Here is a 25,616-nt window from a genome sequence, read left to right on the forward strand (position 1 = left end):
TCTGGGTGAGGAGAGGGGAGGCAGCAGCTTTCAGTGGCTGTGTCACAAGCTGGGACGTGCTTTCCTGCTTCTCCATCAGGATCCACTGCTGGGAAATTCAGAGCCTGCAGCCCAGCTGGAGTTACCACATTTTGGCTGTTGGCCATTTTTTGGATGTTGAAGATCTCTGGTAGGGCAGCTCCTCGCCGCTCAGGGACATGTGGTGTCTGCTTTCCCCCGCCCAGGGGCCTGGGACCCTCTGCCTTGCCCTAGGTGAGGTGTGGGAGGGATGGGGCCTGGCATGCGGGCAGACCCCACCACCTTCCCAACTCTTCTCTTGGCTCAGCATCCTCCTCCTGCTTTCCCACCCCATCACCACACGAATTCACCCCAGCCAAGAGAACAAGAGCCCCAGGTAGTGGCCGCACAGCCTTGCAAAATCATCGCCAGCCCTTGAAAAAAGGAAAGCTGGGCTGAGCAGGGATGTCCCCTCCGGCAGCCAGCTGGCTGGAGCTCCAGGCATCGCTGGAGGAGTCCAGCATTAAAACCTCTGCCGGGCATTAAAGGGTTGTCCCAGACCCCTGAATCAAAACATAAATGTCCTCGGGGTGGTCAGGGCTGGATGCAGGCACAGCAGGCAGGCAGCAATGGTTGCTAGCTCCGGGGTAGTGCCATCTGAGCAATTTGCTTTGCAGCTCCAGTGCCTGAGGCTACTCAGTGCCCAAACCTGGGGGAACCCAGGGGACCTCCAAAGAGCATCAGACTGTTTTAAAAATACTTTAATTCTTTAGAAAATACAGCGTTCAGTACAGTGTGCTCTGCTCCCTCCAGCTTCAACCCCTCCCACTGCCCGCTCCACTGAAGTCAAGGCAACATCGGCACGTCCACCGCCACAGCTGGAAAGCAGAGGGCAGGTTTCACCGACCCCGTTTCCATCCTCCCGGTGAGGCGGGCGGCTCTCGAGCCCTTGCTGGTACCCAGCAGCAAGGTGCTCTCTCCCCAGACCCCCAGTGAAGCCCAGCTTGCAGTGCCAAGCTCGGCCCTTGGAGCCAATGGTGGCCCTTGGTGGCTGGGGACATCCCCGGGGGGCACACAGGGGCTGTCCCACTTCCCCACACCAGGATTTGGGGTAGCCCATGTGATTTTTAAGAGAGCTGGCAGCAAACCTGGCAGGTGACAGTAGGGGCTGGGGCATGTAGGGGGGGAGGCAGGGCTCAGGGTCCCCCCAGCTCCCATCCTAAACAAGGATGGGGCTGAGTCAGGGCTGTAACAGCTCCCTCTGAGGGGTAAAAACTTGGGGGGGTTGGTCAAAAAGGGGATGCAAACATCGCCCAAAGGCAGAACGAACTTTTTCCAGGGCCAGGCTGAGCTTAGGACTTGTGGAACCTTCCACCACCCCTGGCTGGCTCCCCGCAGGGTCAAACCCATGTCAGCAAAGCCCACCCTGCGGTGGGGGGTCCTGCCTGCAACCCTGAGGGGGTGCAGGATGATCATTCCAGGCCTGGTGCAGAGGGGCCATGCACACCAAGAGCAGGACAGGGGAGAAAAATCTGGGAGCTAGGGGAGCAGGGAAAGAAGCGTTTTCTCTTTTCGAACAGGAATCCCCAATGCCAGCCCCTTCCCTTTGCATAGAGCAGCTTGCAGGCAAGCATGTCCTTCAGTCACCCAGGGGACACCAAAAGCAGCGTCTATGACCCCGGGGTGGGGGGGGGACAGGAGCAAGGCTGGGCTCATTGCCCTGCTGCTCCCGTCCTCCGCCAGCAGCAGCCCCTGGGCTTGCACAAGGACATGGGGAAAAGAAACACCGACAGCCCTGAACCCTCCCATCACTCTGCCCCCAAGTGCAACAAGCCATCCTGATGTTTAAAAAAGGAATGAAATAGGAGAGAAAAAAAAAAAAGGAAAAAAAAAAAAAAAGGCTGAGAGGGAGGGAAAGATCCCCAGGTCAGTGGAGAGGAAGCCGGCAAGTGCCGCGGGGATGCTGTCCGTTCACCGCCCGGTCCTGCGGCATCTAACTGTCCTCGCCGTTCTCTCCCGGCCCCTTGATCAGCCGCTTCTGTCCTCGCTTCCCCACGGGCCCCTTGGGCTTGGCGAAGGCCTGCTTAAAGGCATGCTGCTTGGGGTGCACCTCCTCGTAGAGGAACTCTGCCGTCAGCTCGGCTCCATCGTCAATCTCTATCTGCACCCAGGAGTGGCAAGTGGGGGTTAGCAGCTCCCTGGGGTCTTAACACCCACTTCTGGGGCACCCAGCTCCCCCCCTGAGCCTACCAGTGGGGCTGGACCAAGGCTGCAGCACAGCCCCTTGCAGATGCTCAGCATGGGTCTCTGCTCCAGCAGCTCTGGGTGGGCTCACACTTACCTTCTTGGCTATCTCCAGGCAAAATTCCTGCTCCACAGTGTCCAGCAACCGGCTCTTGCAGCTGGAGTAGAGCATGCGCTCCTTGATGCTGCATTTGTACCCAGGCATGGAGTAGATAAAGACTGCGAGAAGAGAGCAGGGCTTGCAGTGCTGCCCAGGCTCATGGCCAGGGAGCACCAGGCAGGTGCATCCCACCCTGATCACGGCTTCTCCAGCCCCGAGACTCCCAGTTTACTCAGCGACAGAAGGTGAGCCATCCCACCCCTCCCCAAATCTCTCCTGGCACCCCTGTAACGCAATGCCACCAAACTACCCGCACCAATCCTCAGTGGCAGCACCCAGAGAGCCCTGCACCACACGTGGCAGGTTTTCCTGGCACCAAAGTGCTTTGCAGCACGCACAGTGGGAGGATGGCAAGTGGGAACCGACTCAAGGTCCCCTGCTGCACCGTCCCTATCCCTATCCCTGCTTGCTCCCCATGTGAGGGATGGTCCAGTGGGAGCAGGGACCAGCACAGGCTCTAACCAGCCATCCCCAGGGCTGAGCCACTCACCGACAGACTCCAGGTAGTCTCCCTCATGCGAGTGCTTGTACAGGAAGAAATGGTAGCGAGCCGAGTCCTGGGGGATCCTCTTGGGCAGGTCGGCGATCTCTGTGGGGCTCGTGTGCACCAGGTCAATGGTCTCCCGCTCCAGATCCAGCTTCTGATGGACAGAGGGCATGGGGGAGTGGATGGGAGTGAAAGCCAGCAGCAAGAGGCAGGGGGAGCAGGGTGTGGAGGAGCCGCGTGAGGGACCTACCAGCTGGATGTAGTTGATTTTCTTCTGCTTGAGCGCCTGGATGGCTTGCTGAGCATCCAGCTGCAGGGGGAAGGCCAGGCCCTGCAGGGTCTGATGCTTGCTCTCCACACTGATCTCTGTCTTCACCTGGGGATGGAGACCACCTCGAGAGTCAGGGCAGAGGGTGGCAAAGGGTGGGGAAGAGTGAGAAAGGAAAACCAGCTGATGCAGTGGCAAAAGGCTTCTCATCCAAGGAGCTGCCTGACACCTGGCTCACAGGGACCAGAGCATTAAACCACTGAAAGTCAGCCAGGCTCAGAGCGGTGGCGCTTGTCACCATACCACTGCCCCAGGAGATCACCCTGACCCAGCCATGCACACCCCCCTCCACTTCACTCCCAGCAAAGACCACCTCAAAACCAGTGTTCCCCAGCAAGTCTCTGGCAGGGACACTGTGACAACGCTGGTGCCTATCTGTCTCTGATCATCTCCAACCGCAACCTGTGGTTGCTGGGGGAGCCCTGAAATCACAGGATGCACTTGCACGGGTCCCCACTGGTGGGGAGGTCAAGCCCCTCCCTGGGGGGTTTAACTGCAGCAGGCAGGCATTCCCTCCGACCTTGAGCTGGGGAATTGGAGATCCACAGCTCTGAAAGATCCCGGCCGCTGTTTTCCCCACAACCCCTGCAAGGCAGAGGCTGCCGCCCATACCCCAAGCAAACGCCCAAGTCCAGAAGACTGAACCCCGGTTCAAAGAGGGAAGAGGAAGCGATTGAGGAGATGTGGCATCACCCCAGGTGCCTCCATCCAACTGCAACAGGGGGTCCCTGACGGGACTGGAGGCTGCTGTGAGCCAGCAGCTGAGAAGGGGGGCAGGACGCGGCAGGCGCGGCATACCTCCTCGGGGCCGGGGTACTCTACCAGCGATGGGCAGCAGCAACAGCCCCCCACCATCTGCCACAGAATACAGGGAGACGGCGTCACCCCGACAGCGGAGGAGCCCATCCCACCTCCAGACCCCTCCCAGGTAAACAGTCCAGCAATGCTAACCCGGGTGCTCGCTCTGCAGTGAGCATAGGTCCCTTTGGGATCGGTTTGGGGGACTGTGGATAGAGACAGGCCAACCTTTTTTTTTTTTTCCTTCTTCTTTTCCCTCCCCCTGATAGAGAAAAGGAAGAAAAATCAAGGCATGCCAAGAGAAACGCAGGACTTCTGGCTCACATCTCAAAACCAGCTCAGCAGCACCAAAACAGATCTCGTTACGAGGCTGCCCTTCATTACAGCAGCCCTGCGCGGTACCCACACCCCGGAGAGATGATGGGCCTGGATGCCCAGAGCAGAGCATGCACAAAAAGACCACCAGGAGAAGGAAAAACCGGGCATCAAGCGGGCAGAGCAGCCTACCATCTCGGTGCTCGAGTCCTGGGAACAGGAATCCTGCGAGCGTGGGGAGAGGAGATACACTGTCAACAGCACCCTGTGCAGGGACAGGGGGATCTCGTGTGAAACGAGAAGGGGTGGGGGACACACGGACACGCCAGGAGGATGGAGGCGTACCATCTCTCTGCTGGAAGCCAGGGAAGGCAGGTCCTGACGTTGTAAGCAGGGAGAGCAGCAAAAAAAAAATGACATGGGAGACATCAGCGCTGGGGAGGAGCAGGAGGGAGAGCCCGTGCCCTGGCAGCCCTGCATCCAGCATCCCCACCGATGCCCTTGCACAGAGCCTGTTCTGGCCCCATCTCCTGCCAGCTCCCCAGCCAGGGTAGCCCCAGCCCAAGGTCTGGGGGAGTTCCAGCAGTAGATTTTAGGCTATCCTCCCCCAAATAGCATATAATAAAAGTTTTGGGGGGGGAAAAATGGCCAAGCTTCTACCCCTGCCAAGCATCCTGGAGGATGAACAGGGCGTGAAAGCACAGCTCTCAGGAAATAATTGCTCAAGGGTCATCTGGTGCCGGGTGGGAAGAGGTCCAGCTGAGCTCCAAGCTCTGCTGTCCTACCATTCCTCCAGGTGCCATGGCACCAGCCAGCGCCCGAGAGTAAGCACGCAGAGATTCAGAGGATGCATACACGCTTGCCTGGTCCTACCCTGTGGAGAGGTGCAGCGTGACGTTTGCATCACCAACACCTCCAGATCCTCATCTTTCTCCTCCGCAAAAGCAAGGAGCCTGGGAGGGTTATAGTGGGACTGGAGACACCTCAAGCTGTGACACAAAGCAGGCTGAAGTCCAAAAATCCCAAGAGGTGGAAAGTTGTCCTAGCAATATCAGCTCCCCCATATACCTCTGTATTTTCCACTCCTCCTCTTTTTCAAAAACCTGGTCGCTGAAACGCTCCCCAGGGCACAGCCCGGGTGTCGTGCATAGGATGGCTGAGCATGTGCTGCATCCTGTCACCCCAGCCTTGCCAGCGCAGGCTTGGCTGCGGGGTTATTTTATCTCCTTTCTTTTAGGTTGGGTGTTTTTTCCCAGCTCTTTCCTCATCACTGGCATGGTACTGACCTTGGCATTTCTCTGTCTTACAGTGACACCTTTGTGGGGGGGAGGTTCGGGCGAAGCCTCTGTTCTACCCGCCCACCAACACTGTGGGACAGCTACAAATGACAACTCCTTACATGCCGCAATGGCACGGCCACCCTCGGTTCCTCTTCATTCTTGTGCCTCATCCCCCAGATCCAAAGCTCCCTTCCTCTCCCCCACAGCCCCATCGGTAATATGCCTGGCTCACCTCCATCCTTCTGAGCCTATGATGCTTCTAGAAAGGCTTCCCACTCATGGGTGTTAAGCTAGCTCAATGACAAATTCAAAGCCACTTCTTAGCCCACGGTCTGCTGAAAACTTCCAGCTCAGTAAAGCTGGGAACACATCTTCCAGCTATTTTAAAAAAATAATATATAAAGCAGATGGCAATTTTTTGTGAGCTCCCACCCAGCTATCAAGAAGGAGGAGAGCTCATGACATTGCTTCTGTCCATGCAATCCTCAAACCACATGGGAAGCTTGACTCATGCAGCCTAAAATTTACCAAAGGCTGGGCACCCTCCCGGGGGACCCTTCCCATCTGGGTGTAAAAGGCCACTCTGCCCGCCCTGAAGCTGTTCCCATGCAGCCGCTGCCTCCCTGCTCCTGCTGTGCTGCCGCCCTTCCCCCCCCACCCCTTCTCCACACTCCTTCCGTGGTCAAGGAGGATCCCAGGGAGCTTCTGCCAGCCCAGAAATACAGCCACCTTCGGGATGAAAACTGCAAACTTGTTCAGCCCCTCAGAGGGTTGTGCTTCAACAGCACTATAGGGGATCGCTGCACCACCCACAGCAGCTCCAGGCAAGGGGCACAGCAAAGCACTTACGAGCCGATGGCTTTTAAAAAACAATGTCCCTTGTGTTGATTCCAAAATCCTAATGGATCGTTTGAAGCCAGGGGGACACGCTGGGTCCTGACCTGCTAGCAGGGGCACAGGCAGATACGCAGAAGCGCTGAGGTCAGGGCTTGCCCAGGGGCTGCTTCCCAGGTCACCGCCAGCCCTGACCGCTCACTCCCACACCCTGGACCAGCTCCCCCAAAAGAAACTGCAACATCCACGTGTGTGCAAGGACCCCACAAGCCTGCAGGCAACGTGCAGGGCTGGAGGCATCACCGTACCCCGCAGGGTGCTGCTACAGGTTGAGAGCTGCTCCCACATAGCTCCTCCTGGTGAAAGCCCTCTGCTTTGCATGGCTCCAGAAACTTGCTCGAAGCTACATTTACCGTGGAGTCATGAGTTTCCCCACCCCAGGGAGGTGAGTATGGCACTGAGCACCCAGCTCACAGCTCCCACTCCTCCTGCTCCGCACCCATGGCCGAACGGGCGCATCTCCTGCACCAATACGGAGACCCTTCAGCACACCCAGTGCTCGGCTGCTTCCTACCTTTAAATCCACAGGCAAAAATATATCCGTTCTCCTCATTTCTAAATGCCACCGACCACTCCCTGTGGCCTGGGCTGACACAGGGGACAGCACACCTTTGAAATCACCCCCAACCAAGCCAAACGGCAGCAGCACCCTCACCTGGGAGCCGCGCCTTGCCAAGGCGAGGGTGGGAAGCAGAACACGGTAGATCAACTGGAAAACAAGCACCACGAGCACCCCTTACCTGGGCCATGTGACCCTGCAAGACACAGCCAAACCCTCACCCAAAACTACTTAATCCTGCAGCAGTGGCCAGCCAAAGTGATGGCCAGACGCCCAAAGGTGCCAAACAAGCTGCAGAGCCACCATCAGCATCTTTCTTTTCCAAGCATGGACATCACCTTGAACCCTCTAGCACAAATCCTGCACAGCCCCCTCAGGCTGGGAGCTGGGATAACTAAGCTGAGACCTACATGGTGGAGACCACCCCCCGGTGGCATCTCCCAAAAGCTTCTCAGCTCCACCACCCCTAGACCTACTTTGGCAGGCAAAAACCTCCTGCCTTGTCTTTGCCATTAATTAACACCACGAGGCTGATTGGCTTCCCATCTCCCAGGCTTGTCCTGATTCACCTGTGAGCCCCACAGCCCCAGCACAGGCAGGAGAGAGCATGATGTTCCTCCAGAGAAGAAGGCTTTCCACTGCATCCAAGCAGAATCCCCCCACCCCAACAAAGTACTGCGTCCAGGTGGTCTTCCTACCCAGCAAGCCAGTCCCCTTCCCTGCCTCAGTGTTGGACAGCACCACAGAGGTTGGCATGAGTGCCATGAGATGCTGGTGGGATGATGGTGTTACAGCCTTGTCTGCCCCCAAGCCTACCCTGTACCACCGCGGTATCTTTTTCTAGCACACAAGCCCCCAAATTTAGGTTAATATCTGTATTTCTTGGGACAGCATCCCTCAAATTTCTAGCCATAGAGGAAGAGTATGGGAGAGGACGCTGCTGCAGCCCACAGATAAGCCTGAATTCTTCCTGCCTCCACCACGACTTCAAACTCAGCTCTGGCTCCTGCCTCAACACCTAGAGATTAGAGATGGCTGCCTGCTTTCAGCCTCAAACCACCTTCTCAGCAAGCAAAACGGAGCCCCAGGCTCTTGGTCCTATTAAGGGGAAAAACCATAATGGTCTGTAAATTCCTCTTTATGCCACCAATTTGACCGTGAGGATGCTCAGTCCACCTCAGCAGGGGCAGGAACAGGTTCAACTGCAGAGGTACAAGAGAGTGCGGTAAAAATGAGCCATCCCTTTTAGCTTGATGCTCGGATGGTTGCTCCCTGCATCCCACACCCCTGCACGCCCTGAGGGTCTCAAGTGTCTTCTCCCTGGGCCGCTGGACACCCACCTCATTGATGCGGATCTGCTGGAGCTCCTGCTCGGCTGCTGTCAGCGGGGCCGGGGCGGAGCAGGAAGACACATGCTTTTGGTAGCCGCTCAGGGACACGTCCTCCTGCAGGCAGACGGACAGGGAACAGGGACAGGGAAGCATCAGGGGTGTTATTGCTGCAGGGCTGGATGCACTCCCAGGCTTGAGGCTGTGTTTGAGCAACCTGGTCAGTCTGGGCTCTCTCCTTACCAGGAGGATCAACTCCAAGCGGTGTCCTTGGATGCCTCTCTGCAAATCCCACGGTTGATTTTGGACTGTGCCCGTGCCTACTCAGACCACCCTGCCCCTCCCCGGCCACCCATGGCTACAGCGTGCGGCTCCTCTGGCTCATTAACAGCTGGTGAGCACGAAAGCGAGGGGGAATGGCAGAGACCATGGCCTGGGAACAGCAGAGAGGCGCCCCGGAGCAGAGGGCAGCGCTGAGGATGCTCCTTGGCTGCCATCAGCACCCAAAGCCCCAGCACAGAGCTACCGCCTGGCAGGCCCTGGCTGTGCAGCTCCTGTGAAACACCCATGAAGAGAAGGAGAAGCCTCCTGCCGAGGCAGCCGGCGAACCCTTGTGCTGGAGTGACACTGTCACCGCCTGGCGCTTCATTTCCCACTCGGCGTGGAAATCCAGATCTCCTCGGAGCCTTCCTCCTACCTCTTTCATGGTCTCCATCACTGACCGCAGCCATGTGGGCAGGAGAAAGTGGCAGCAGCCACCCAGCAGCCTAAAGCAGCACGAGGGACAAACCTCTGCGCTGTCCCCGCTGCCAAATGCCAGCATCCCACATCCCGCCCGGGAGCCCAGGGTCGGCTGCCCAAGCTTAGGGTTGGTCCCAAAAGGCTGCCCAGGAACCACCACCCTACCTTCACTGTTCCAAACATCTCGTCCTTTATGTGCCCCCCACCAAACTCCTTCTTCACCGTCGCTCTGGTGGCAGCGTACAGCATCTTCAGCCGGACCTGCGCAAGGAGGGGGGTGGCAAGCGTGGTAAGAGGGGAGCACGGGGGGACCAGAGAGCCACACCTCCCCACAAAACTGCCCGATGCTCACGGCCACAATCCCACCACCGGCTCTGCTAAACCTCAGCCCTTGCTGGGAGCAACCACCTCGTTTCTAGCTCAGGCTGATTCCTAGCCACAGCATCTCCAGTAGGGAGCAGCCAGGAAAACCCATCAATGCTATTTCCAGGACTGCTGGTGCACGGCACAGCCCCGCCGAGCTCGGCACGCAATCTGCCATTTTTTTTCTGTGCCTTGCTTATTCCTGAGCTCCAGCACATCATTTCTCGCCCACGCCTGGGTAAGAGGAAGGCACAAATACTGGCGGAGTGACCTAAAAGCAGCTTTTGCCTTTCGGCACTTCTTTTGCATCGTTCTGCAAGATGTAGGGACAAGCTTTGGCAAGTGCTCCCGGCTCTTTTGCAATAAGACCCTCTGCAGTTTGTTGAGAGATATATATTATAAAGTATTGTAAATATACACACATGTATATGTATATGTACATGTACACACATACACATGTACACACACATATTTAAATTCTATATATTATATTAATGCCTACAAATACCTTAAGGACGAGTGTCAGGAGGACGGGGCCAGGCTCTTTTCAGTGCTGCCCAGCAGAAGGACAAGGGGCAATGGGCACAAACTGCAACACAAGGAGTTCCTTCTGAACACGATGGAAGAACTTCTTTACTTTGAGGATGTCACAGCACCGGCACAGGCTGCCCAGGGAGGCTGCGGGGTCTCCTCTTCTGGAGACATTCAAACCCCACCTGGCCGTGACCCTGAGCGGCCGGCTCCTGGGGGAGCTGCTTTCGCAGGGCCTGGGGCTGGATGGTCTCCAGAGGTCCCTCCCAGCCCTGACCCGTCTCCGATTATATTATTTTATGATAACTATATATATATATATGTGTGTGAATATATATGTGTGTATATATAATAATATATGTTAGGTGTATCTCAACAAACTGCAGCAGGTCTTTTTTATATATGTGTGTTATAATATATAACAACAACAACATATATTTGTTATATTTATATGATGGTTTTATAGATATATATAACAAGTGCATATATTAACATGGCAGTAAATCTACATAGCATATAGATTATATAAAATATATAACAAATATCTAGGTGCATATGTGTGCACACACATATACAGGTATATGTGACAAGTGCATGCATTAACACAGCAGTAAATCCTGGGCCCACTGACAGCCCGTTATGGCGAGACACTCAACCCGCTGGCACGTCCCAGACCACACCGCTGACACCCTCCACAGCAGCCTCCCACGCAGCCGGTGCCTCCGCGCCCGCTCTCCGGCACCATCTCCAAGCCCACGAGCCAGCCCGGCGGGTGCCAACGCCAGCCCGGCCGCACACGGCTCCCAGGGAGCCACCCTGCCGGGCCCTTTGCAGGGCTGGTTTCGGAGCCAGGCCCGGAGCCGGGCCAGCAGCCACCCCGCGTCAGCCCTCGGGTGGAACTGGGACAGGCTGGACGCACGGCCAGGCGAGTCTGTGCCAGCGCCAGCTCTTCCCAGTGATGCTTTTGGCCAGAGCCATGATGGGGCATCTCCATCCTGGCTCCGTGGTCCATACCGCTCCTCCCTCTACATCCCAGTCCCTCCACGTCCCCACGCAGTGCCACAAAGGGGACAGAGACACATTCCCAGGATATCTTACTGTGTCTTAAAAGATGCCCTCATCCCCAAAGCAGTCTCCGCTGCTTCTTCACCCAGGCACGGTGATGGAGGGTGTGAATGCTCCTCAGCCCCAGCGCAAAGTCAGCTGGGCCAGCACCTCCGCTACCCCCCACCTCCCCAGCACATCCGTGCCCCCAGGCTGGGGTGTCACAGTCTGACTGTGCAGTGCTCACCGGGGAACTGTCAGGGGACCAGGAGATGAAGAGCCACTCGTAGCCCTGGGCGTTCTGGCTGTCCAGGCGGTACAGCACGTAGCAGGGCTGCTGCTCATCCAGCAAGGGCAGCACGAAGGCATCGTAGTCAGCATCCCAGCGCCGCAACAGCTCTTTGTGGGCTCCCAGCACAAGCTGTTCTGGAAGGAGAAGATGGAAAAGGTGGGTTACATGAAGGCAAGGCTCACCTTGCGGGACCACATGGTGGCTTGTCTAAGGGCTCGCTACAGCTCCAGCACTGACAATGGTGCCATCCTGCAGAAAAACAAATGACAGTCTCAAGCCACATGCAGGGGTGTACACCCCCAGTGGTGACCCCTCAGGAGATGCCATCAGGGCTGTGGCTGCTGTGGAGAGGCTGGTCTTCTGCCAGCATCCCACTGCCTCCAGTCAACCATCTCCTCCCTGGTGACACCCATGGAGTCCTTCTGCTCCACTCCCTCCAGCCACCTAGTCTTCAGCTATGCCACCTTACAGGGGAACATGAGATCTCCTCCATCCCACCTGGACAAGCTCTAGGGGCACTGGAAACCTCACCAGGGACATGAGGAACCACATAGACTTGGGGTGCTGAGGAAAATAAAGGTCCCATAGCAAAAGCCAGGATGATGAGCCAAAGCTGCTCTCATTGGATTCCCTGTAACCTCAGAGGGGTCCAAATCAGAGCTGATGCTTGAAGCCTGTGTCCATGGGGAGTGGGGATGTCCCAGAGACCCCAGCCTGGGAAGGGACCATGCTGCCAGGAGAGCCCCAACCTCTGGAAGCAACCTACATATATCACACACGTGGTACCTCTCAGGTATCTGGAGGGTATTTTTTCCAGCTGCTGCGCAAGCGGTGGTGGGACTGGGAGCCCTGCAAGCCAGGCAGTGCTCAGCTGGGATTTAAACAGTGGTGCAAGCATCCTATGAAGAGGAACCCCCACAATGAGGGTCAAACCAAGCTTTGGGATGGCTGGATGGAAAAGCAAAGGCTCTGGAGACACTCAGCATAGGCTGCTGGAGAATGGCCTGTATTTTTATTCCATTTTTAGATGCAGAAAGGTCGGGGGGGTGGGAAGATGTTTGGACTCAGAACAAGACGTAGGAAAATCCAGAGGTGCCAAAACAAAGCTAACTGAGGCATTGGCCACTTGGCACTGGAGGGGGTGCTCAGCCTGGCATGCACCCTGCCTGGACCTCTGCCCACTGGGAGCCAGGGAGCCTCCTGGCTGGGGCACAGCCCTCTCCCTCCCAACCCATCCAGCTCAGCAGTTCTGAATCCCATGGCAGGAAAGCTTGTAAGGAAAACAGTTGAGGAATAAAGGGTTTGGGATGAATTGCTCCCACTGCCCTCTTCCACCCAAGCAGGGCATTTCTCCACTGTCAGCAGTGCAGCCCTTCCCTGCCCAGTGCTGCCCCACCACAGCGTCTGCCATCACACACCGAACACGTAATTATTTGCACGAGGGGCACATGCTACTGGTACAGTAACAAGGACAGCAGAGAAGAAGGTGCTGAAAATACTTCACCTTCAGCAAAGCTTCCCGTTTTGAGAAAGGCAAGTGCAAAAGCCTCAATGTACCCCTAAAATAAACATAAAGCCCTGCAAATGGATGCGTGCATCGCAAAAACCTGGGATCCTGAAGAGACTGCATGGAATTCTGCCTGGTCAGACCCACTGGCAGTTCATGGGTGTCTCTGTCTGCCAAGCATCCCGACACCTCACGCACACACCACGAGGTTGGTGCTGAGTCACTCCAGGCTATTCCGGGCTGCCTCCCGATGGGCTCTTTGCAGTTCAGCTCAACCCGTTCAGGGCCAACTTTTCTTCCCCAGGAAGCATCAGGAAAGGGAAACGTGGAACAGCCACCCTTCAGCAAAGCATCACCATCAGCACCAGCTATATTTCAGGATCCTTTTCTGCAGGGTGCTGCTGCTGGAAAAAGTGCAGCTGGGAGCACTTCTGGCCCCTGAGGTGCCACCAGCTCTCAGCTGGCAGGCAGGCTGCCGTGCTCCAAAATGCCCGTACAAGGCAGCCCTGGCTGCAGCTCTGGCAGGTGCCGTGGGGTAACGGCACAGGAGCCGTGAGTCTGCAAACCTCAGCGCACAACATCACCCACCTGTGAAGAAACACACCCAACAGGGAAGTCTGCGAAGCCTACCGTGTCCAGAAACCCTCTGACAGTGGCGAGTAGAGCAACATATAAAAACCTGTTGGACCACAAGCTGCTCTCCCACCAGGAAACCACTGCCCAGCCTTGGTGTGCAACCTGCTCCCCCCCACTCCTCCTCCATCCAACCGTGGCTTTTCCCAGTAGGCCCCCAAAGGCAACACAGCTCAGAGAGCTCCCAAAGGGTTGCTCAGCCATAGCTGCTGTCCTGGGGATGCCCAGACACAGAGCATCTGCCATAAGGCTCCTTGCACCATCTTCCTCTCCCTCCACCCACCGCTGCCTGCTCCAAAATGCCCCAAGACAAATGCCCCATAGGGCAGAAGGTCCTCTACAAGCCATCAAGCAGAGCTGGAGGCCCTGCTTCTGCATCCCCTGTGTGGGCAGGGCAGCTGGCATGTCCCCCCCAGGCAGCTCAGGATACATCCCTTCCAGGGTCAGCATGCTTGAGTCCGTCTGTCCAGCTGTGACATCTGCCTGGCCACTCATTACTGCCCAAAGGTCCTTCTCTGGTGGGCAGCAGCAGGCTGATGTTCCCTGTGTTACAGAAGAGTGGTAGCCCAGAGAGGCCAAGCACCTTGTCCCAAGTCACACGGGCACACAGACAGGAGGTGCCTGAGCCTGCTGGTGGGACCACCACCACCGTGCCCCCAGCAGACCAAGCCCTTTGGCACAGAGGTGCTCTCGGCTCTCCTCCTTCCATCTGCCTACCCATGGACGCCTCAGGCTCTGCCACATCTCAGAGGCCTCTGCAGGCACCCAAGCTCCTCCAGAGCTGCCTGCCCATGGCTACTCCAGGCGAGGGAAAAGGAGCTGGCAGGGTGGGAGAGCTGGACTGTGAAGCACAAGGCGTCGTCAAGCAAGGTCGGTCCATGAAGCAGCTGCTGGCAATGACACATTGAACAGATAAATATATCCCATTCAGCCCGAGCGGAGATGGTGAGACATAGTTTCTATTGATGGCAAAAGATCTCACCAGCCACAACCCAAAGCCAGTGGCATGAGCCCTAGCACCATGCTTAGGGGCATCGCGACTCATCCTAACACAAACCCAACTGGCATTTTTTAAAAGTAAAAGGAGCTGAGAGAGCAAAATCATTACCAAAAGATGCTCCAAAGAAACAACACAGATGTCATATCTCAAGACACAGGGACCTGGCTGAGGACAAACCCAACACCGCTGAACCTTGCTGTGGCACTGCTGATGTGTCGCACACATTTCAAGTCATGCTGCTCTTCCAAACAGGGCTTTGCAGCCCCTCCAAAGGCCAGCATGGGCTCCTTATGACCATGGGTTTCTTATGACCATGTCCACCTTGGAGTTTGCAGCATGGTCCTGGTGGCCTACTCAAGGGAGGTGGTGACAGCCGGTTGGACATTCCCACTGCCGTGAGGAAACAAGTCATTCATATGCAATTGTATGAGGCTGAGGTGATGGGAAACTTACACCACAGAGGCTCCTTGCTGGGACATTCAATCAGTGTTTTGCTCTGCTTGCTTGTTTGCTAGATGAAGAGGCCACCCAAAGGCACCTTTCCATGGGACAACAATGGGCAGGTTGGTGCCAGCCTGCAAATTGGGCTAGAGGCAGCCCCATGCACAGGAGCTGGGACGGGCTGGGTTTCAGAGCACAGCATGCCAGTCGGCGCCCTGCGCCAAGCCTCATGCCAAGGAACACTTTGATGCCCTGAGCATCTCCTTGCCTGGCATGGAACACCACGTCCAAGGAAGAAGATGCTGCGCATCGCCCCCAGCCATGGTCCCATGGCACCCACAGCAGCTTCTTGCAGGGCTCCCATAATATAATTCAACACAGCAGCAGCAAAAGCCCCTCAGAACCCAGCACCTATCCTGGACACCGGTGTCAGTCTGCCAGCAAAGCTGCTGCTCTGCCCCGTGGCTCACCAGCACACCCAAATTTTGGGCTTGTATTTCAGATCCAGGCTGCCCCGTGCCAGGGAGCCCCAGCTGCGTTTTCCTTGAGGTTTCCTAAAACACGAGCTGGCACCACAGTGACAAAGAGAAAAGGAGGAGAGGCAAAACAGAGAACCAACATGGTGTAAATCAAAGCATTTAAAAACGGGACTTACCATCCTCGATAATGACCTTGATGAGCCGAACTGAACCGTTTCGGGCTTTGGCAAAAAAGTCCCTTAATTCCGTGGTGGCTGAAAGAACCAGAAACATTGTGATCAGATTTAGCAGACAAAGCAGGCGCTGGGCTGCTTAGCGACCGGCCAGGGAGGTGAGCAACTTGGCAGGATAGAAATTTAAAAATTAAAAAAAACCCAACAAACTAAAATCTCTGGTGCCAAAAAAATTATAATAAAAATAATAATACAAAACCCGAACAACTGGGAGCAAAGTGCTGCGTCTCCCCGAGGCGCCAGAGTTAAATAGCAGCTGGGAGCACATGTGATCCAGTGAACTTGATACTTGGCCTGGGTGAACATAATCACCCAAATTTAGATGATGGCTTGGCCGGCGCAGGCAGGGAGAGCTCAAGTGACAAGTTTATTCGCTTTACAGAGTGGCAGGGTTTGCACACAGGGGGTGGCTGGAAGATGTCCCAACACACTGTGACATCCTGGGCTCGTGACGCACGGTGGGGATGCTGCTCCCGGGCCGGCTGGGGACCAGCTCAACTCCAGACTGCGAGCACTGGTTTGGCGTTGAGTCCCTGGAGAAAGGAAAGGCAACAGCCCCAGGGTTTTGCTCCAGAGCCGGCAGCGCTTTGGTTGCAGAAGGGTTTTGGGGAGCCACCTTCCTCCTCAGCCCCCTCCCTGAGCACCAGGCACCAGCAACGGGTCTTCGACATCCTACCAGGAGGCAACAGCAGGCAGCGGGTGTTGGAAGGACAGCCCACAGCCAGGGTTGGAGGCTTAAGCTGCCCATCCTGAAAGCATCACTGACTGAGAACTCCCTGTCCCATCCAGGACGTGCTACGTGGAAGGCAATGCCCAAGAGATGCGGCTTGGAGGGGCCGAGTCCCCCAACAAGGAGCATCTCCCAGCCCAGGCAGAGCCCAGCATCTCCCAGCCTGGCTTCTCCTGAAAGCTCCTTCAATTACACGCCTGAGCTCCTCCCTGGATGCAGCCACACAGCCAGTGGGGTCCTGTGAGTTCAAAGCCGCAGACAGCTCTGCACTTGTTAGAAATACTAAAGAAACCAGCATTGCAAAGATTAGGAATCTAGGCAGACACCCCTTAACCCACGCCAGGAGCCACGCTCGGAGTCACCACCGGCAGCCGCTCACTCCCGGCGCTTTGCTGCACCACCTGCCCATTACTGATACTGGGCTGGAGCAGCCCACAGCAGGAAGAGCCTGGCTTTTGTCCCTGGAGCCTGAAAGCAGCCACAGTCAAGGGAGCTTTGCAAAGAAAGCCATCCCTAGGTCAGCCGGAAAGGTGCGGTGACTGGCCAGGCCATCCCTGCCAGTAAGGGATCCATCCTGCCTCAGTCCCACCAGCAGCGGGTACCACCCTTCGGCACAGCCCCAAGCATCACCACGGGAGGAGCCTTGACATTACATATCACCTGCCCAAGGGACATGGGGGGTCACCAACTCTGTCACACGCCGGTGCCCTCTGTCCCCTGGAGGCAGACCTGGGGCTGGAGAACTGTCTGCAGCACCCCCAGACCCATGGGAGGAAGAGTAGGCATGGATTTGTCCCCACACACAAATGCTGATGATGATGCAGGCAGACAGGCGAGCAGGGATGTGCTGGGGAACCCCCCAGGGAACTCCTACCTGTCCCCCCCAAGTGATATATCTGAGATGCATCTGCCCCACCAGCCCAAAGCCTGCCCTGACCAGAGGTCCAGATGGCTTCTCCTCCCACAGGGAAAATAGGCACACGTGAGAAGGAGCTCCCAGGCCAGTACCCCGCACACGGCAGTGCTCCCGTACAAACACAGAGATGCCACCGCAGCAGGTCCCCATGGGAACCGGCACACAGACACCCCAGCAAAGGCACATCAGTCCTTAACAGCATCTTAGGGGACACACAGAAGATTTGTTGGAGTAACCCCACCACGAGCAAACCATCCTTCTCTCTCCAACAGCATCAGGACATGCGGCTCTCCCAGTTCCCAGAGCAGATGTTCACTTGCTCCCACCATTCCCAACCCAAGGATGTCACGATATTTTTAGCCCCTTTCACTGTTGAGAGCGGCTGTTTCCTTCTGGCAGCATCTGTGGTTGTTGCAAACACAGGAGGCGGAAGAGGAGGAGGAAAAAAAAGAAAAAGAAAAAAAAAACCATCACATTTATACACCCAGGAAACCTCGTGCAGGAGACAAATCTCCTAATAAGCATTAAGCTTCACCAATTCCTATTACACTGCCAAAATAGGAAAGAACATCAGTGTTGGATGTCTCTATAGCATCAGCTTCAGGGAAGAGAGAGGAAAGCTCTGCAGCGCTAACCAGCTTGCAAATCCCTCCAGCCTGACCCCATCCTTCCCAGAGCCCAAAGGCCCACAGGGGTCTGGAAAATCGGGAGTCTGGGCAAATGCAACCCTCCAGCCCCCCTGGAAGTGCTAGGAGTGCACAGAAGTATTGGATCAACAGCTGGGATGGTTGACAGCTGCGTGATTTACAAGCGATGGCAAGGCACTGGGACCTGTGTAGGTACAGAGGGGGTTTAAGGGGATGGGGAAAAGTACAGATGCTGCTCAAGAAGCTGAGTGCACGATGGGAAACACCACAAGGTCTGCTAAGGAGGGAGATGCTTTCCAGAGGAGACAGCGGCAATGCTTAGAAAAAAAAAACAAACAACAACTCAGAGTGGGCTTCCAAGCTTTAATTCTGCTGAACTAATTAGGAAAAAAAAATAATGTGATTTTCATTTAAATAAATCACCAGGGTGGGTGTCTTCAACATCCCCTTCTGTCTCCCACGACACAGAGCCAAGAGCCAGTAAGGAGGGAGAGGGATAAGCTAGCCAAGGGTTTCAGCACGAGCTCAGCAACTGTTTCATTATGGCACGATTATGACTTAATTGGTACAGCAGACTTGACGAGATGGCTCACGTGCCTGAAATATTAACATAAAAGTCCACAGCAGGCTCTGGAAGAAAGGCAGGGAGGAGACCTCACCCTGGAGATGGAGGTGAGCGGTGCCTCTGCCCCGAGGCACCTCTGCAGGGAAGTCTCCAGGATCCAAGTCAAGGGCTGAAAGATCCACATGTGGGGAAACCATAAAAAACAGGGAAAGGGAGGAGCACCAGGCCAGAGGACCGGAGGCGGACCTGCACGTCCAGCTCACCCCCTAGACATAGGTTCCTGGAAAATCCTGGAACAAATAATCCAGAAACAAACCTGGAACAAATAATTCAGAAACAAACCCAAGCTGGGCTACAGCCAGCGGGGATCTAATGAGATGAAGTTGCATGAGATCAAGCTACCTTCCCCCGCAGCAGAGCCACACACCTGCAGGCTTCAGGGGTCTCCCCTCAGCTTCCTAAGTGTCTCCAAGTGTCAGAAGCCAGCTTGGGAAACACGGTGGTGGTGAACCTCTACAGCACAGGCACGAAACTGCATGGATAACTCACTCTGGGAGGTATCAGAGGTTGGATTGAGCAAGGTCTCCTGGGCACCTGTGGTGGATCCAGGTTTAGTTCACATTTCCATCAACACTTCTGGCAACTGCAACAGTGCTTCCCGCAGCTGTAAGGTGGGAAGCTAGAGGAGATGCAAGCGCGCGCTGGAGAAGAATTCACTGTTCTCTCAGGAGACTGGAGAAATGGGCTGGGAAAAAAAGAAATAGGAGGAAACTCAATAGGAAGCAAAGTACCGTAACTAGGAGAAGGAGCAGCTATGCCAACACAGGGCAGGGTCCAGCAGCTCCACAGAAGAGAGGTGGGTCGCAAGCCAAGTTCAGGTTAATCGCTTCATGTTGCTGCAGGAAAAGTCATTCGGGAAGGCACAAACAAGGGCATGACCACATTATTAGCGCTCACAAGGCGGCAGGCACAGCACGAACATCACGTCCAGGCTCAGAATCACGCAAGGAGCAAGGCACAGGATGGATGGCACCTATGCCAGAAGGCACGGCATGCAGGAGCAGCTGCAGGAACTGGGGCTGGTTGGCCCAGAGGAGAGAAGAAAAAAGATGAACAATTTGTACTGGTTTTCCAGCCAGAAACATTAGGCCCCACCTCAGCATTTGGGAATTCTTGTGATGAGCATGATCAGACCCCAGGAAGGACACGGTGCCTCCATCCCTGCCCTGAAAACCTCCAGAAACCCTCCCAGGATGCTGCTGCTCTGAGACAGGGTGAGCTTGGTGGCATCCTGAGAAACCTTCTGGCCTTTCTACAAGGCAGCCCTGCCATCAGCCCCTGGCAGACATGGCAGGCCCAAGCACCCATGCCTCCTCAGTCACCCTCCCATAGCAGCCCAAAAAACGCCTCCAGCCACTGAGTTGTGCAACATCCCCCCACCTATTTGTAGACTGCAGACCTGTCCCTGTTCACACACCACCTGCATTTACAGCCTGCTAAGAGCGTGCCCCAGGTCCCCTCGCACCACACAACCTCCCTGCCCAGTGGTACCTGCCACCCATTTGGGATGCGGGGCTGAGCAGAGCCAGCTGCCAGCACCAGGGCACCCGGGCTGAGCAGCTCATAGCACGGCAGGGAGGGGATAGTTTGGCCAGCAGTGGCCTTCAGGTGGCCCTGACCATGTCGGCAACCTGCCAGAGAAGGGGAGCGTGTGGAGGGAAGGCACCATGGTGCCTCCTCTCAGCAGCACCAAGCAGGCACCAACCAAAGCCTGAAGACCCCACGCCTCGGGGACCACCAGGGCAGCCAGACCCTTGAACATGCTGAACGGACGTGCTGTTTGCAGCCAGAGCAGGCAGCTGCCCCGCCACGGGATGCAGCCCTTCGGATCAGTCCCTGGGAGATGCAGTGCCGGGCTTGAAGCACCATGCTCGCTTCAAAACACTGCGAGGTGGAGCAGCAGCATGGTGCTTGCGGGTACCACCCCGCTACAAAGGCCGTTCCCAAAGCTGAGCCTTTTTTTGAGGTTTACAGCCCCAATTAGCTTATCTGAGCAGGGCCAGGCTGTATCGAGGCCGGAGGGAGACAGAGGCACCACGCAGTGATGACAGCTGTAGCCACAGCAACGGGCCGGTCTCTCCCTGGGGATGCCAGGGCACCAGTGCAGCCACCTGTGCAACCCCCGGGAAACCACCAGGAGGACGGGGATGGAGGCAACAGCCACACCGCCTCCCCAGCGCCTTTCCCTGTTCCATCCTCTTGCTCACTTGTTGCGGGAGCAACAGGTTTTTGCTTCTTCGACCTTTGCCAATCCCCCCATCCTGACGACAGAGCCCAGCTCCCAGATCAATAATACATGCTCCCTGAAACAGATGCCTCTCTCAATACGTCGAGTCACCTTGCCGTCCTGATGGGAAACCCGAGCCTCCGGCCATCAATCTTTCATTCCCTGGACATAATCTTCAAGTCGATGTGACTCCAGGTGGCTCCTTCCCTTTCACCGTCCGGTGCACAGCATGCCTGGAATGCTACAGGGAAACTCAGCCAAAAATCCAGTCCCAAACATGGGCAAAGTTTGTCCAGGCTCCAGGGATGCTTGGCCGGACAGCGGTCAAGATGCTGATGGATAAAACACAGTTACACCTGCACCACTCACACTTTGCCTGAACAGGCAGCTCTGCCCAGCTCCTGCTGTGGTATCCAGGAAAGGGCACAACTGCAACAGGCACAAAATAGCTGTTGCTGATGCTAAAATTCCTCCTTTTCAGTCTATCCCAGTGTAACTCCGTCATGCAGCACCTGCTTATCCCACTTGCTGCAGAAAGCTTTTCCACTGACAGACGTGGCTGGCCAGTTTAGGCACTAAGAGGATTTTATTTCTCACCATGGAAAAAAAATGTGTCTTTGCAAAGAGTCTTTTCTCTGGGAAAAAGCTACACATGTCAGAAAAAAATAGAAAGAAGGGGGCAGCGGGGAGAAGGGCAAGAGAGGCCCCAAGCAAAGCTTTTCTACCTGTTTTCCACGGGTCTGAGCCACGTCCTGTAGGATTTCACCTGGATGACTACTGGTCCATATTGCTAATCCTGCCCAGAGGCTTTCAGCCACCTACCTGGTGCTTGAAGAAGCTGTTTGCTTCTCAACACCAGATTTTCCACATGCATGCCCAGGACCTGTCTTGTCTCCACTTTGCCACCATGGATCAGTTATTTGGCTCTTTTCCCTTGCTCCAGGGTAGGCAGCGCCCACCTTGCAGGCAGCATCAGTCGGATCCAGCCAGCAACACAGCACCCTGGAGCAAAGTGGTGGTACCAGCATGCATGGTCCTGCCTCACCTGCAGAAGTTGATGGTTGCTGTTCCTTTTCTCTGCCCAGTAAAGCCACCACTGGGAGCACTTGTTTGGGCATCAGCAGGGACAGCGTTCCTGAGACAGACCCTGGCAGCAATCTCATTGCATTTACAGCCTCTCGACGGAGGCTTTCCAAGGGATTTCCTCTACGCCACCACTTTAGGTGCTTAACTTCAAGGGCGCTGGTATCCCAGGGCCTTTGGTCTTCTACCCATGCTGCCACTCTGGTCATCGTGATGCGCCGCCCACTAGGTACTGACCATCACCACAAGTGAACAACAGCTTCCACGTTGGGTGCTGGCCCCAGAAAAGAGCTCAGAAGCAGGGACTGGCTCCTCAAACCCATCCTTGCAGCAGCCTGGTGCCCTCTGTCCCCAGTGGACATCAGGGGCCATGGACCAGCCAGCCCTTCTCCCTCTGCTGATGGCATGGCATGACACGTCCCCAGTTAGGGGCTTTCCCCCAGCATCCTAGCTACAAAGCTGCCCCGGATTCAGGTGGCCAGGCACCTCGGGAGCCAGCGCTGCCCCCAGGACAGAAGAAGAGAGGCTGAGGTGGGTGGGCAGAGAAACTCCTTCTTCTCCAGCTTGCTTCTTGCTGAAGAGCCAGGAAGCTGGCTGCCTTCAAATGAGACCTCTGCAGACCCAGCAGCTCCCAGGTCCCTTCTTTCTGTTCCTTTTTTCCCCCATCTGACAGCATTCCTGTTTATGTGCATCACAGTTACGCTTCTCCTGAAGCAAATGTCCATTCCTACCAGATTCTTTCCCAATGCAAGATCCAGACCTGGGGCAAAGTGGAGGCTCAGCTGTGGACAGCAGCTAATGTCCTTCCCCATCCCCACACCTTGCCACCTTCCCAGAAAAAGCAAGCACCAAACTCTATTTTGTTGGTTGAAAAAAACAACATGCATTTGATTTCTTTACTCTCTAGATGAAAAAAAAAAAAAAAAATCCCCTTTAAAAGACTTTTTCTCCCTACCCAGAAGTCAGGAAAGAGATCCCAGTAACAACTGAGAGCAGATGACCTACCAGCATCAAAGCCTTGGTTCAGCATCACCTTCCTAAGGTTTTAAACTCAAATAGTGACTTTGTCCCCATCTAATGCTGCTCAGGGCAGAACAGGGACTGCAAAAATATTCATTGAATCCCCCTGGCTGTATTTAAAAAGCAGGTTTCCAGCCCCAAAAAGCCTACATCGACCCTTGGTAGCTTCCAACTGCCTCCCCAGCCCAGCAGTCTCCATGGCAGCCTGGTTTTCTTGCCGGCACCTTCAAAGGAGCTGCCATGGATACCTACAACAAAATAATAATTAGCCTCTTGCCTCTGTGTGATTAAAGCCCTGATTAAACACCCTGAACCTGCAGTTGCTCACTGCCATTGCTCCCCCTGCCCGGGGACCACCTGCCTCTCCCCAAAAGCTAGGATGACTCGGTAGCATCACCACAGGAGGCTGCTCGGGGGGCTCCCCGTCACCACGTCACCCCGCTCCCACACTGATCTAGCACAGCGCCAACCAAAACCTCTCACCAGCCTGCCCACAACATCCCCTAAGCCAGCCAGCAGGTCCGATCATAATTCCCCCAGGAGCAAATGCCTTCCTGCAAATGAGGGAGAAATTGGAACGCAAAGACACAAAGCAATGCGTGCACACACAAAAATAACACGGCCCCAGAAACCAGGAAGATGCAGAAAATTCCTCCTCCTCGGCAAACAGCAGACCTCAGCGTCTCAGCAGAGGGGACGGCAACAGCAGTGGGATTGCTGCTCTTCACCCGATACTGAACCTGCTCTCCAAAGGAAAGCGATCACTGCGCCAGGGCAGGGAGGACTGAAATACCCCAAAACACACCCCAGGGGGGTTCTCAAAGCCCGGAGCGCCCCAGTGCAGCATTGCAAGGGTTGGAGGGGCAGATCTGCATTCAAAGAGGAACCAGCTGCTTCCTGGAAGAGGGCTGGTGAGGCAGGGGATGGAGGAGAGGACCCAGAGAGCTCAGCCACCCAAAGATGTCCAAGACGCTGTGAGAGCAAGACCAACACAAGTTATTTTTCATAACCACAGGGAGGTTTTTACACCACCGGGGATCCACTGCCTGGGTCTACCCCCACCCTGCGCCAGCTGAAGCTCCTCAGGGGAAGTCTGAGTCCCTTCCCCTTTCCAGCGGAGTGCCGACGACAGGGCACTTTACGTCTTACGGGCAACGACAGCTTGCAGCAACCCCCAGCACTGGTCCCAGCAGTTTGCCCAGCGGTGGGCAACCAAGGTCGGCAAAGGTCGGTGCTCTCAGAAAGCAGCTCATGGGCTTGGCCAAGCCCACGTGTCCCCCAACAGCTGCAGGGGTGCCAGGGCACATGGCACGGCACAGGACGGGCACGACAGCCAGCAACAGGCAGCAGCCTCTGGGGCGCAGGAACACAGCGGGCCCTGCCTCCCCCAGATCCCGCGGGAGAGCCCTGTGGAGCGCGCTGGCACACCCAGAGCTCGGGCGCACGCTGGGGTCCATCCTGCTGATATTTTTTTCTTTTTTTTAACGATTGTTATTTTTCTACAGTAGAGGGAACATTCACTCGAGCCTGAACTTCAAGGTCTCAGCTTAAACCAGAAGCAACGGACTTGAACCCAGACGCCGCCAGCTACCAGCCCTCCCAGGGAAAGCAGGAGAAACCTCCAGGCACCACCATAACCGCTTCCCAACTGCAGCTCCCCCAGGAGCACCTGGAGGGGAAGGATGCTCTCACCCACGCGACCACGGATGCTCCTGCCGCAAAGGAATACAAGATTTCAAAAGCAGCCACTGATTCAACACCCTCGCACGCAGGTGCCGGCCCCGAGGAGGGGGCTGCGAGGCTGGCATCCCGGCTGCCCCCCCCCCGGGGCACCCAGCAGCCCTGGGTCTGCACCCGCCTGGCGCCGACCAGGGTTTCAGAGGCGGCTGCTCTGGCATCTTGATTCAGTTACATCAATTATGCAGCACCTCTACTCCTGATTAATATCGTTAATTGAGCTGGCAGGGAAATACCGGGAGGACGCAGAGTCATGGACCCACAAATGCAAAAAAAGAGTCCTCTGAGGGTGCTGGACGGGTCCTGGAAGGAGCGAGCGGGGAAAGCGGGGGCTGCCCCCCGGTTACAACGGCAACGGCCGGGCGGGAACTGCTGCGGGCTCCCCGCAGCCCGCCGGGGCCGAGCAGCACCGCGGGGCGGGGGGAGCACGGCCGGGCCGGGGGGGCCATGGCAAAGCCCCTCGGGCGGGTTAAGGTGCTGCCGCAGGCAGCCACGGCGAGTTGCTGAGCATCCGCACAAAGGATGCGGGAGAGCCCCCACCCGCAGCACCCCGGCACCCTCCCGCGCGCACCCAACCGCTCAGCCCGGCTCGGCGCCCCCCTCCCGCCGGGTGCTGGGGAAAACCTGCCGGCTCCTTCGGGAAGCTTCATCCTATCGCCTCCATCGCCGCCGCCGCGGCGGGGCCGGGATGCCCAGGGCGCTGCCTCCCTGGGCGGGCGCGGCGCGGGGGTCCGACCCCACCGACACGGCGGCGGGGCCGCGGGAAGCGGCGTGAGCGGAGCGGCGGCGGGGCGGGCACCGCTTACCGTGGATGCCGGTCTGGTGAGTCATGGCTCCGCTCGGCTCCTCTCCGCTCCGCTCCGCCGCGTCCCGGGCAGGAAACGGCTCCGCAGGCAGCGCCGCCGCTTCCGGAGCCCGCAGCGCCGCGCGCCGCCCCGGGGAGGAGCCGCCCCCGCCCCCACCCCGGGGAGGAGCCG

General features: G+C 56.5%; 1 protein-coding gene across 1 annotated transcript; it reads right to left on the bottom strand.

Moving 5' to 3' along the window:
* Positions 1 to 745: 745 nt before the first annotated feature.
* Positions 746 to 25,590, bottom strand: TWF2 (twinfilin actin binding protein 2). Its single transcript, XM_080384452.1, has 9 exons — positions 25,446 to 25,590; positions 15,598 to 15,675; positions 11,317 to 11,495; positions 9,297 to 9,392; positions 8,403 to 8,507; positions 3,139 to 3,264; positions 2,892 to 3,042; positions 2,339 to 2,460; positions 746 to 2,158 (listed from the first exon to the last, which is right to left on the bottom strand). The coding sequence occupies exons 1-9, from the start codon at positions 25,468 to 25,470 to the stop codon at positions 1,991 to 1,993; spliced, it is 1,050 nt and encodes a 349-aa protein (XP_080240578.1). The 5' UTR covers positions 25,471 to 25,590; the 3' UTR covers positions 746 to 1,990.
* Between the last annotated feature and the right edge of the window lie 26 nt (positions 25,591 to 25,616).

This window comes from Falco punctatus (genome assembly GCF_963210335.1).
Source record: "Falco punctatus genome assembly, chromosome: 4".
Classification (NCBI taxonomy): domain Eukaryota; kingdom Metazoa; phylum Chordata; class Aves; order Falconiformes; family Falconidae; genus Falco; species Falco punctatus.

Coding starts and splice junctions, on each gene's coding strand:
- TWF2 (XM_080384452.1), bottom strand. CDS start 25,470: ATGACTCACCAGACCGGCATCCACG. Junction 15,676..25,445: donor TCACCAGACCGGCATCCACG/GTAAGCGGTGCC, acceptor TGGTTCTTTCAG/CCACCACGGAATTAAGGGAC. Junction 9,393..11,316: donor GGTCCCCTGACAGTTCCCCG/GTGAGCACTGCA, acceptor CTCCTTGCGCAG/GTCCGGCTGAAGATGCTGTA.